General features: G+C 33.6%; 1 protein-coding gene across 1 annotated transcript; it reads right to left on the bottom strand.

Annotated features, from left to right (window-relative positions):
• Positions 1-1,246: 1,246 nt before the first annotated feature.
• On the bottom strand, positions 1,247-4,992 carry LOC105764496 (phosphate transporter PHO1 homolog 3). Its single transcript, XM_012583089.2, has 13 exons — positions 4,241-4,992; positions 3,805-4,150; positions 3,678-3,726; positions 3,518-3,589; positions 3,290-3,419; positions 3,069-3,189; positions 2,729-2,987; positions 2,533-2,637; positions 2,380-2,424; positions 2,144-2,293; positions 1,764-2,042; positions 1,548-1,684; positions 1,247-1,457 (listed from the first exon to the last, which is right to left on the bottom strand). Exons 1-13 carry the CDS (start codon positions 4,836-4,838, stop codon positions 1,352-1,354), a joined length of 2,397 nt encoding a protein of 798 aa, XP_012438543.1. The 5' UTR covers positions 4,839-4,992; the 3' UTR covers positions 1,247-1,351.
• Positions 4,993-12,596: the final 7,604 nt, after the last annotated feature.

Genomic DNA, 12,596 nt, shown 5'->3' with positions numbered 1-12,596 from the left:
TTGTTATCTTAACTTTGAGATGTTTCTATTTAGGATTATGAACTAAATTCCCTAGATACCTAGGGAAGAAGAAACCTATGATGAATCTTATTATTTGATTTCTGATTTACATGATAAATACTTGATTCTTGTTCTCAATTATGTATGTTTATTTCATGTTTTAGTTTTTTCAAGATATTAATTCATGTTAAATGTGCTTAATCAGTGGAGCAAAAGTCCCTGTTTAAAAGTAGATCTAGTATAATTGAATATAGTTGCATGCAATCCTAGAAATAGGACGACATTAATCTACCGGATTAGAGTCAAATCTTAGGGAATCCATAAATCGAGTTAATGCGACAATAAGGGTTTTAATTAGAAAGAGATTTCAATTAATCAATCTAGAGTTAGTTGTTCTTACTTTCGAAAGAGATATTAACATAATTTAGGATTTCTATGGATCAAGGCACAAGTGAATAAATCATTTAATTCAGCTCAAAATAATAAGTGAAGTCTAGGTGGATTCTTTCTTCGGTATTGTCTATCTTTTTGGTATATTCGATAATTTTCCTATTTTATTCTCTGTTGCGTTCTTAGTTAAATTAGTTTAGTAATTTTAAATTAAAAACAATCACTTTTATTTGACGGCTAAATAATAGAAAAAACGGTAATTACTAGTATTTTTAGTCCTCGTGGGTACGATATTCCTCACTCACCATAACTATACTATTATTCGATAGATACGCTTGCCTTAGTCGTTTTTATAGTCAATTTAGTGAACTTCAATAGACTACGCCAAATTTTTAATCATATTGTGTGATTATCTCAGCTCAATTTATGTCCCAAAAGGTAATCGTGAAGCCTTTTAAAGTAAAAGTTTTTGTACTCAAATAATGAGTCGTCGTGATCATGGAATAGGGAACATGGCGACGTCACCTACTGGAGAAGGAACGTGACGACGTCAAGAAAACTAGAGTTACGACATCACATACTGGGAAGGGTATGTTACGACATCGAAGAACCATATTTGCGACGTTGAAGATAAAGCATATGGGTGACTATTCAAGAAAGCTTACAACTCATAACGAGCTGAGGGTAGTTATACAACTTAGATATGTTGAAATAGAGAAAAAGCTGATATTACAATGAAAAATCATATTCCCCCCTTTAAATTATCTTTGCTTGTTTAGATTACTTAAATATGTTAGTGTGTTTTTGTCAGATTTTTGTTATGTTGAAAGCAGAAAGAGGGAAGTGTATCACCCAATTCACTAATTAATTTTCTTTTTACTGCAAATATTTATATTTATGACAAATGCATGTACATGTATAACTAGTATTCTTGTACATTTCTTGTTGAATTCTAAACAATTTATTCATTTTTATCTTCATCTTCATCCTCATCGTAGTTGAAAGGTAATGGCACGGACTTGAATGCTCGATACTTGCCGACGTTATTCAAATGCTCGTTTTCTAGCCTGGAAATAACGTTCAGAAACACGTCAGGGTCAATGTTTAAGATTTGAGTTTATAAGATAACAAGGAAAGAAGACACTTGACTGTGTTACCTGAAGAAATTCCACATCCCTCGCCGGATGATCTCGAGGCTGGCGACGATGGTGGTCACGGTTTGTCTGTGCAAGTCAAATATCTTGAAATTGAACACTGTTTGCAACCATGCAAATCTCAGCAGAACATTCAGGACCTGCATTCCAATCAATGAACCTCGTTAAACGGATAACAGAGAGCAACGAGCTAGTTTCGAGTTCGTTCTTAAGACTTACCATGGCACCAAAGTAGACACTTTTTCGTGGTACAAGGAGTCTATCTCTCAACCATCGATTCCTAGAATGGCGTTGGAGAAGTCCCCAATCATAGACAAGGTCCCAATAAGTACCAACAATGGCAGCAGCCACTGAGAACACGAGAGCCAATATTTCCCAACCTAACCCTTTGTTCAGACTGTAAGCAGTTCTTAAACAAAGGGCTACAATTGTGATGAAATATTTCACCCCATTGTAACCTTGCAAGGTGTCTTTCTCTTCAAAAAACCGACGCAAGCACTGGAAAAGAAATGGTGAACAAAATCATTCTTAAATCTTATTTGTCAGTGTCAATGGCGGAATATAGTATTTGTTTCAAGTTTGAAATTTGTATCAAGTACCTGAAGAAGGCGAGACCAAAAAGGAATTACAGCGACAATGAAGCTAAAAGTGTTGAAGACATCGTTGGTTTTGCAACTGTTTTCTCTGTGTCTGAAATCTCCCCAACCATAGTAGCAAACGTAGAACTCAAGGCTTCTAAATGCTTGAACCTGAAACAAAACAGTGTTTTGAATATCAAAGACAGTTTCAAACAATGTCTTGGTGTTTTCTGACATCAAAGGTTCATGTCACAAACCTGGCTAGTTAACTGATCTGCCAGGAAGAAATCCGGAAGCCTGACCTGCAATTTCAAAGTAATTTTCAGATTAAATTAAACCTCATCATTAACTTCGTAAGTTACTCAAACTCAAATAGGAGTATCATCAACAACGGGTATGTTCAAACTTGCCTTGTACAGAGGGGCTAAGATACTGTGAAACAAACAAGTGAGGAAGAAGAAACGACTCGATCGATACAGGATGTTGAATGGAAAGAATAGTATAATAAACACCACCTGCAGATGAAAGAAGACGTTGAAAAGTCAGTTGTAAGTTTATATATACATTATATATAAAAATAGTTATGAATGAATTCAATTTTCTTACCACCACCAGGATCAAAGGGATGATTTCGGTGAAAGCTTTATAATCATTAGTTTTGGGATCCATCTCCATATCAAGATTTGAGAGCACACTACCAAGTGACATTACTGCAAGGCCAAAACTGACAAGCAGCACTTCTCGGTACCCAAGTTCAGTTCCTTGTTTGAAACCAAATATGAAGGCATAATTAACTCGATACCGTCTCCAAAAGTACACGTTGCCAGCATACATTACCATATGTAGGACAATGAATCCAAACAAACTGCAACATGTTTTGCAAATGCCTTGTTTAATATATGGATTGCTGGGACAGGATTCTAAGCCAAAACGATTAATTTGTTACCTATAAAGTGGAAACATGGTTTCCATGTACTGGTCCGTTCCGTCATGACCCAAGATATGCCGAGCACGAATTATCAAAATAAGTGCTATTATGAGAGCAGCTGTGCATCCAGCAAAGAAACCTGAGAAATATTCAAGAATCGCAGAGAGTTATATATCTATTGAGACGAAATTGCTTTTTGTAATTTCCTACATATGTATGTATGAAGTTCAAAGTTCTACCAGTATAAAATGTTGTTGTATGTCTCTGTTTCCTAGCTTTCGGTCTTAAAACATTCATTCCTTTGCTGCGGTTTGAGTTTGCGAAATGTTTGATGAACGTAGCCTCAACTCTTTCCATAAGTTTTGTAACCTGTGATTCAACATGTAAATTATCAGTAATCATCCATTAAATCATAGTTACTGGCAGCACCTTTACTGCTTTTATTTTAGTAACTTAAGAAAGCTTACCTCTTCCGAGCTTCCTAGATATGAACTATCCACCATGTTCATGTAAGATTCTGAAGCATTCCTTGAAGCAATCTGCAATGATGAAGAACAAAACACTGTTCATGAAAGACAGAAATCTAATCATCGAATGATTTGGCATATAAATGAGAGGTATACATACCTTGTCATATTTCTTCATGATTTTTGAGAAAGCCAATGTATTTAAGAAGCTGTTCAATGGGAAACAAAGTCAAATACAATTTCATGAAATCAAACAAAGTGTTAAAATAAGCAGCATTGATCAGTACCTGTAACTTTTAAGAAGGAGAAGTTTCTGGTAGAATTCAACAAAAGCTCGCTTAAGTTTATTCTCAACTCTCTTGAGATTCTCCCTATCGAACTTCAAATCAGACTGTTTAGGGGCGTTTAGAAACACTTTAATGGTGGATCGAGGCGTCGCAAGTGTGTTATTCATTTTTACACGGTCTAGTATCTGCAATGGAGCTGGTTTATGTTTCTTGAACTTACTACCCACTGGCTTTTCAATATTTTGCTCTCCACTCTCTTTATTTACAGTATCTTTCTTATCTTCATCTGACTCATCGTGGACGCTTGGCCCTTCTTCGATGATCTCCATGTGCTCAACTGATCTTCCTGCAAATCAACAACAAAGGGGTATTCACAAAATTTGCCTCACCAGCTTTAATTTTAGTTTAAACCAACGCTTGACTACTTAGTACTTACTGCCGCTTGCTCTAGCACCGGCCGGAATCGTAGCTGCGAGTGTGGCAGTGGATGTGGCAACATCGGAGGCAAGACGAGTCAAGTCACCGGACCGATCTTGCCAGGACCATCCATGAGGATTCTCCACTTTGATTCTGAAAGCAATGAGGGCATCCATTTGCTTGTTCAAGACCTCAGCCTCCTGCGTTACCTCGGCTACCTTGGACTTGTAAAACTTATCCACCTTATTGAACTCATCATCAAGCCTTCTGAAGTAAACCAATTCGTATTCTCCACCTTTGTCTCCTTGCATAAGGAACGTTGTTTCAACCTTGTGGGAGCCATTTCGGTTCACGGAGTTCACCAAAATTGGTTGTTCTTCCACATCCGGTGAAGGTGGACTAGTGGGTGGGTGTTGACTATGCCTGTGAATCAACAACCCACTGAAAGCTCTATACATTGACAGGCTGCGTTTCAGCCCATGTGGGATGGATTGTGGTTTGGTTCTTTGGTTGAAAGTATGAATATCTTTTAACAGGGTTTTGAGATAATCATAATCCATGTACGCCCCTTGCCATTCCGGCACCATTTGAGATGCAAATTCCTTTCCAAACTTCATCTTTTATCCACTCTTTGGCTTTTGTTCACTGCTTAGCACTTAGCAGACAGAGTGGAAATCGAAGCTTGAAGAAATGTCTGGAAAATGGGTTTGAAAGAAAACCAATGAGAAGAGGGAAATTAGCTTGGCCTCGACCTGACATCCTTGTGTGCATATTTATAGACGTAAAACATTGACCTTTTCTCTTCTCAGTACTTTCGTTTCACTGTTCACGTAATGAAACTTCAACTGTTAGGAAAAAAAATCAACACTGTAACACCTACCATTGCGGTTGGCAGCTGTATAAGGCCATTTATTAATTAGCAGGCCATGCATGTACGTGAAAACGGAGGACTAGTATGAACTAGAAATAGAAAGGGATCCCTGAGCTCATTTCATATTGTTTTTCACTAAATTGATGGATACACATTTTTGTGAATAAAATCGTGAAGCATATATTTGATATTATTCGATTTGAAAAAATAGATAAAAAATTTGAATGGATGAAAGTTAATAATAAATTTGATTATGTTGGGTGACAGTGACTACCTCAAAAAATTTTTATTCGATTCGATTAAACAATCAGTAGAATATTATTGTAATGCCTACCTCTAATACTTGAGGTACAAGTAAATGAGATGGTTCTAGAAAAAGAATTATGAAAGATATATTTATAAATAAAATCGTGAAATTCAATAAATAACATTTTAGGTGTGGGGAACACAGTGGGCTGGAATGCATGACCTTTTAGACTTTGCATGTATACAGGGAGCTGAACCTTTGACGTGAAGAAACAGTCACATTTCCGACCACTTAGAACTTAAGACAAACAATGGTTGACCTCCTCAGAAACCTTGGTTTTGGTATTTGGAGGGTTTTTTTTTTTTTTTATGGAGTCAAATTTAAGCTTTTTCTGTTTTAACTTTAGGCTTAGTTTAATGTAGCAGGTGAAGAAAAATGTTGCTTTCTGTTTCTTCTTTGAAATATTTAATAATTTTTTACACCAAAAGAAAGAAATAATAATTTCCTAAAAATTAGAACCAGTTTCTTGAATATTCTTCCTCATCGCGTTTCGTCATTCAATGATTTTGACTATTGTCTATTTATTTACAAATTCCGTTAAGAAAATACATTATAAAAAAAGGGCTATTTTTTCATAAAAAGTTTTGGGTTAAGATGAAAATGATAACATGAACGGATTAAATTAATTTTAAATTGCAGTGAAATTTTCTTGATTTAAACATTGAATTAAGGTAAAGTAAGAAATAAGAAATCAAAATGGTTGAACTCATCTCAGATTTAGTTATTAGGAGACCCATCGTTTGAATTGAAGTGATCAAAATTTCTCTGTGTTAGGTAGTACGGATGGACAAAATCAAAGCATTAAATAATTGAAGAAATCATTTTCATAATTTAATTATTATTTAAATCTTACATAAGAAACCCTTTCTGGTCAAACACAATCAACGCGTTGCTTTATTTCTTTTTATTTGACAACATTAGTATGCAACTTAATTGTACGAATATTTGGTTACAGTGGAGCAGATTGAAGCTAGTAATCCTATCTCCCTGAGATTACAGTGGAGCGGATTAAAATAAAGGATCTTATCTCTCTGAAGTTACAGCAGAGTAGATCGCATCAGGTCTTATCTCCCTGAGGTTACAGTGGAGTAGATCGAAGAATTTCAAATCTTATCTCCCTGAGGTTACGGTGGAGCAGATTGAAGCCAGAGATCTTATCTCCCTGAGATTACAGCGGAGCAGATCCAAGACACTATCCTATCTCGCTGAAGTTACAGTGGAGCGGATTAAAATAAAGGATCTCATCTCTCTGAAGTTACAGTAGAATAGATCGCATCATGTCTTATTTCCCTGAGGTTACAGTGGAGTAGACCGAAGAATTTCAGATCTTATCTCCCTGAGGTTACAGTGGAGCAGATTGAAGCCAGAGATCTTATCTCCCTGAGATTACAGCGGAGCAGATCCAAGACACTATCCTATCTCCCTGAAGTTACAGTGGAGCGGATTAAAATAAAGGATCTTATCTCTCTGAAGTTATAGTAGAGTAGATCACATCAGATTGAAGCCGATAATTCTATCTCCCTGAAGTTGCAGTGGAGTGGATTAAAATCACAGATCTTATCTCTCTGAAGTTACAGTAGAGTAGATCGCATCAGGTCTTATCTCCCTGAGGTTACAGTGGAGCAGAATAAAGCAACCGATCCTATCTCCCTGACGTAGCAGTGGATTGAAACTACAAACCGTATCTCTTTGAAGTGCGGTGGAGTGGATTGAAACTACAAGCCGTATCTCTTTGAAGTGCGGTGGAGTGGATTGAAGCAACAAGACACAGTGGACTGAAGTGAAGCTACTTGAAGAAAAGCACCAGGACAAGTCCAAAACAAAGTAGACCGCAAAATTGGCCTTTCTTGGTCTTTGCTCTGTTCTCGTTACACGACAACGAGCAAAGAGGGCATTGTAAAGCCCAAATTTGCCCTGCCCATACCAAATAAACCAAACCAAAATCAATTAACAATCTATAAGCCCAGTACACTAAAAATTAACCCTAACTAAACTACCCAAACCCAATTACAAAACCCAATACCCAAAATAGGCCCAAAAACATTTTCAGAAAAAAAAAACCCTAGCACCACCTAACTCTGACACTGCCGCCGCACACCTACCCCTCCGCGCCACACGCCTTTTGCCCACTCGCCCAAATACCACCGCAAAAACGAAAGGAGCACGCAACAGACACAAATAGCAGAAACAAACAGTAGCAAGAACATATACTTGGCTATAAAAGCAAAAGTTTAATGTAATCAAAAGGGGGGATTTTTCTTTCTTTTGTTTTTCTTTTCAGCAAAAGCTGAGTTTGCTGTAAAAGAAGAAGATTTTTCTGTTCTTTTGGTTTTCTATGAACATTAAGATAAATAAATAAAAACCAAAACATATTTTGAAGGTGACTTTTTCTTCTTTTTTTTCAGATTTGCATTTCTGCTTGTTTTGTTTTATTTATTTTATCTTTTACATGAGAAATAAGAAATAAAAAGGAGGCAAAGAAAGCTTACCTGCACCAGGTTTTAGAAGGGAAAAGCGAATGGTTTCCTCCTTTTCCCTTCGTTTTTTGCCCACTTTTAACGAACCCAACCTCGAACCCGGGTTCCTGGGAATGATCGGCTTCAAATGGGGCTAAAAAGACCCGATTTTGCACCTCAAATCCGCCACGCGGTTCATTACGGAGGTGCTTGCGAACCTGGGTAGGAGTAAAGAGGGGAAGGATTTAGTGTTTTTTTAGAATGGGGGCTGAATGAATTTTTTTAACAAAATTTGGTTTAAATACCCGAATGAAACGGCACCGTTTTGGCCTATTTCATTCGTCCTCAAAACGACGCCGTTTTGTGTCTAAACCGAGATCCGACCCGCGACCCGACCCAGGGTTACCCAGGGTCCGCATGTTTTTGTGCGGATGGGTTATTTGCAACCCTGGCCCTTCCGCGTTCAAGCCGTTTTCAATTTACTACCTTTTTTTGTTTATTTTCACTTTTTTAAATTCGGCCATTTATTTTTTGGGCGTTTCATTTTAGTCCTGCGTGGACTGACGCGCATAAGGCTGGGAATAATTACCTAATCGGTCCCCCTCCTTCAATGTGCATTACAGATTGATCTTTCGCTTTATTTCATTTTTTATTTCTCCCCTGGAATTTTGTTTTGTTTTCGATTTAGTCTCGTTTTTTATTATTATTATTATTATTATTATTATTATTATTATTAAGCTAATCAATTTTATTATTATTATTATTATTAAGCTAATCAATTTTATTATTATTATTATTTACCCATTTATACCGTTTTTTAGATTTTGTTATATATATACATACTTATATATATACACGCTTACATATTTCCAATTTTCATATATGTACATACTTGCATTTTATATACGTTATAATTTATATACATATATACATACATATTTTTATAGTATGTGTACGCATATATTTCTTTTTTAGTTTATTTATATATATACCTACCTAGATATACATTATTTATGCTCTATACTTTATATATGTATACACATATTTTTACTTTTATGAACACATACGCATATTCATATATATATTTTATTTATTTTCATATGATTTAAATATATATACCTTAATATTTTATCTCTTATTATTCATTTTGTTATTGTTGTTCTATTTATTTATTTATGTGTTCGTTATCATTTTAAGAAATGCTTTAGTTCTTTTATCTATTTATTATTTCATATATGCTTGATTTGTTTTTTATGTATTTTATTTCTTTTATTGTTACTTATATTATTCATGCTCACATTATCATATCCACAATTCTCATTAATTAATGTGGTATTTACGCATGTATCCAATGTAACATTACATTGATTTTTACTCGAATTCATAAAAATAGAAAATTTTGAAAATAAAGGCAATACTCGTATTTAGGATCTTCGAGAGGATTGAGCCCTAACATATTGGGTTCCGATTTTCTTCGTTGAATCTAAATAATCGAGATTACTCTTTTAAAAAAATAATAAAAAGCTCATTATCGGGAATTCAATACGTTGTGTCCTAACGCATTGGATATGGCACGATATTTTCCCGAGATGAGGGTTTTAAAAAAAAAAGTAATAAAGGCATTATTTTGCATTTAGATTTGAGAAAGTCGTGCCCTAACTTACTGGGTTTCGATTTTCACAATAAATCTAAATACGTGAATGTTTTCAAACTCAAGTTTTAAATGATCTCAAAAATAAAAAAGATCGTGTCCTAACTTACTGGTCGTGATCCCTTTTTTTAAAATTCGAGATAGCTAAATATCTTTTAAATTTTCGCATTCATTCGCGATCGGAATTGAGACATTGTGTCCTAATTTCTTGGATATGATGCCTTTTTCTCGATTAACATGAAATGTGCTTCTTTCCCCCAAAATTTTCAACATTTTAATACAAGGATCGTATTTTTAAAATTCTTCAAAGTTTTCGATTTTTGACGTTAAGACATTAACTAATCAACTAGGTACCAATTTTGGGCGTTACGAGGGTGCTAATCCTTCCTCGTACGTAACCGACTCCTGAACCCGTTTTCTGAATTTCGTGGACCAAAATCGTTGTTTTAATAAAATCAAACTGTTTATTAAAAACAACCACTTTTCGAGGTGATCCAATCACACCTCATTAAAAAGGATTGGTGGCGACTCACCTTTTTTTTCATTTTCAAAATCCAAGTCGGCCCCGTTTTCATAAAAAAAAATGGTGTCAACAGTACGAATATTTGGTTTTGCTGAAATCTGAAATAGATTTCACCACCAATAATAAATCTAGTTTATAATAACTACATTTTGTTTGATTATAAATTAATAATTCCTAATCAAAATCAATTAGCAATTCAACATCATCACTAGCGTCATCATAATCACACTAAAAGATTTTCAGGTCAAAACGTGCTTCTGCTTCCTTACATTTTCCTTTCATTCAATATACCTTTTTGACAAATTTTATGAATGCTTCTTAAATTCATTTCTTTTCTTGGATGATTAAACTTGTATTATAATTAACGGTTCTTCATACCTTGTTATATTATTATAATAAAATAAAAATAGCGTCTGGGACTCCCATTTTACTTCGTTGATTCTTTGTATTAACAAGTATCAAAAAATACATTGTAATATATAATCAAATTATTATAAAATACCACAGATGAAAACAAGGAAAAATCCAAACAAAACCTATAAAGGCTTCCACCTTAATCAATAATACCAAAATTAATATCTGAATTTGTTATTATTGGCTACATTAATTATTGTTTAAATTTTAAGTAATGCACAAGGAAATGGACACCCAAGATGTTAACGTAATATAATCGTAATAATTACACTAGGTCAAATTTTATATTATTTCTTAATTTATATATTTTAAATTTTGAAATTTCAAAATCATCCTTGAAATTTGGTCATGTTATTTCTTTATTTATTTAAATATTAAGTGAAATCATTTTCAGTTAAAAAACTTGAATGTATCTCAATAATTATCCAAATCAAAGTCAAAAAGCTAACCGAAATAATTTTACCTCTAATGGATTTTGAGCTTCGTTTTTTCCTCAGTTGTAACTAAAAGGGAACCATTTGAGGTAACCATTGCGGACTGCTGGATAAGTCATTCCTAAAACTTTGATTTCCCGAATTTGACAAATATCTAAAATTTTGGGTCCCATCCTTGCCTTTTTCTCGGTCAATATTGATTCTGATAGTTTTGCGGAGTTATCTGGATGTGCTTTCACGTATCATGTTCATGCATCTAAAATTATTTCTCATTGCTTAATTAAGACTTGACAATTTAATTCGTTTCATAATTTCAATTTTTTTGTCTTAAGAAAAAGACAAGTTAAGGGTATGTTTACACTCAATAAGAATAAGGTATGTTTTTATTTATGTTTGAAATATTACGTTTTAGTCATTTATATTATTATTTTGTTACGAATTGGTCACTCTATCATTAAGCTCCATTACCTCCTTAATGACAGCCCTACGTGGCAGTCCAAATGGGTTTTAAATGTCAACTTGAATGTCCAGTTGCTGGGATGAAATTAGATTTTTAATTGATTAATCAATTTAATTTGGATTGCCACGTAAGACCATCGTTAGGGAGGTAACGGAGCTTAACGGTAGAGTGACCGCGTCGTAACAAAACGATAACATAAGTGACTAAAACATAACATTTCAAACATAAGTGACTAAAATATAATCTGAGGCAAACAAAAGTAACTATATATTTTTATAGTTTACCCATAGAATAATTGAATGGAAGAAAAGTTATATTTGACTTGAAATTTTATCTCAAGAAAAACCCTCCAAATTATCCAAAGATTTTATCTCAGAATTTATAAATAAAATTTCTTTATTTATCTCCAAATTTTAGATATTATATTTGACTTTAAATTTATATTATAAAATAAAAATAGAAAATAATTATTATAAAGTCCGAAATATTATCACTCATCAATCGAATTACCAAAAAAATTATTTTATTTACAAAGTTATATGATTATGTGAATATTTTGTTTTTAATATTTTTATAAATTAAAAAATTGAACTAGTAAATATTATGCATATAAAACTTTTGCTTCAAATCATTTAAATTTGTTGTCTTCAATAAATATATTTATTATATAAATATTTTTTCACCACGATAATAATAAAATTTATCTTACTCGAAAAGAAGGTAAAAACTATTGTGAAATGAGAGGTTGAAAAAGTGGGAAAAAGTAGTATTGTTATGACTGTGGAGGCATTGAGCGAGCCAATTTCTTTTTACGATAAAGAGTAAAATATTGTCTTCGTTTTTACGACTGTTTAGGCATTAGGCCAACCACATTAACTTCATAGACCTTCTACTTTTACATTTTGAATTTTGGAGTTTAAACAGTGGGTTAAGTTGAAAATGAGACATAGATCGCTTCAATCAAAATTGGCAGAAGAAAATAGTCTAAGAAACTGAGCCACTTCATTCATAAGTCGACTCCCACCAGCTTTCCTTAATTTCATTTGAAGTTTCAACTTCCAGATCATTTCTAATGTCTGTTCTAATCAATTTAATCGTAATTACCAGTCTTAAATATCAAGCCATTACTCAAAACCATGGATACCCATCACCAAATACTTGGAAAATTTTATAAATGCACTATTTCTTCTTTTTCTTTTTATTTAATATTAATTTTATTATTATATTTTTTAAAAAAATATTTGTATATTGTTTTTTTA

The sequence above is a fragment of the Gossypium raimondii genome, chromosome 12 (assembly GCF_025698545.1).
Source record: "Gossypium raimondii isolate GPD5lz chromosome 12, ASM2569854v1, whole genome shotgun sequence".
Lineage (NCBI taxonomy): Eukaryota > Viridiplantae > Streptophyta > Magnoliopsida > Malvales > Malvaceae > Gossypium > Gossypium raimondii.
This window is presented reverse-complemented; position numbering and strand designations above follow the sequence as displayed.

Coding starts and splice junctions, on each gene's coding strand:
- LOC105764496 (XM_012583089.2), bottom strand. CDS start 4,838: ATGAAGTTTGGAAAGGAATTTGCATCTCAAATGGTGCCGGAATGGCAA. Junction 3,420..3,517: donor ATCTAGGAAGCTCGGAAGAG/GTAAGCTTTCTT, acceptor GTTGAATCACAG/GTTACAAAACTTATGGAAAG. Junction 2,043..2,143: donor TTTGGTCTCGCCTTCTTCAG/GTACTTGATACA, acceptor TTTCTTTTCCAG/TGCTTGCGTCGGTTTTTTGA.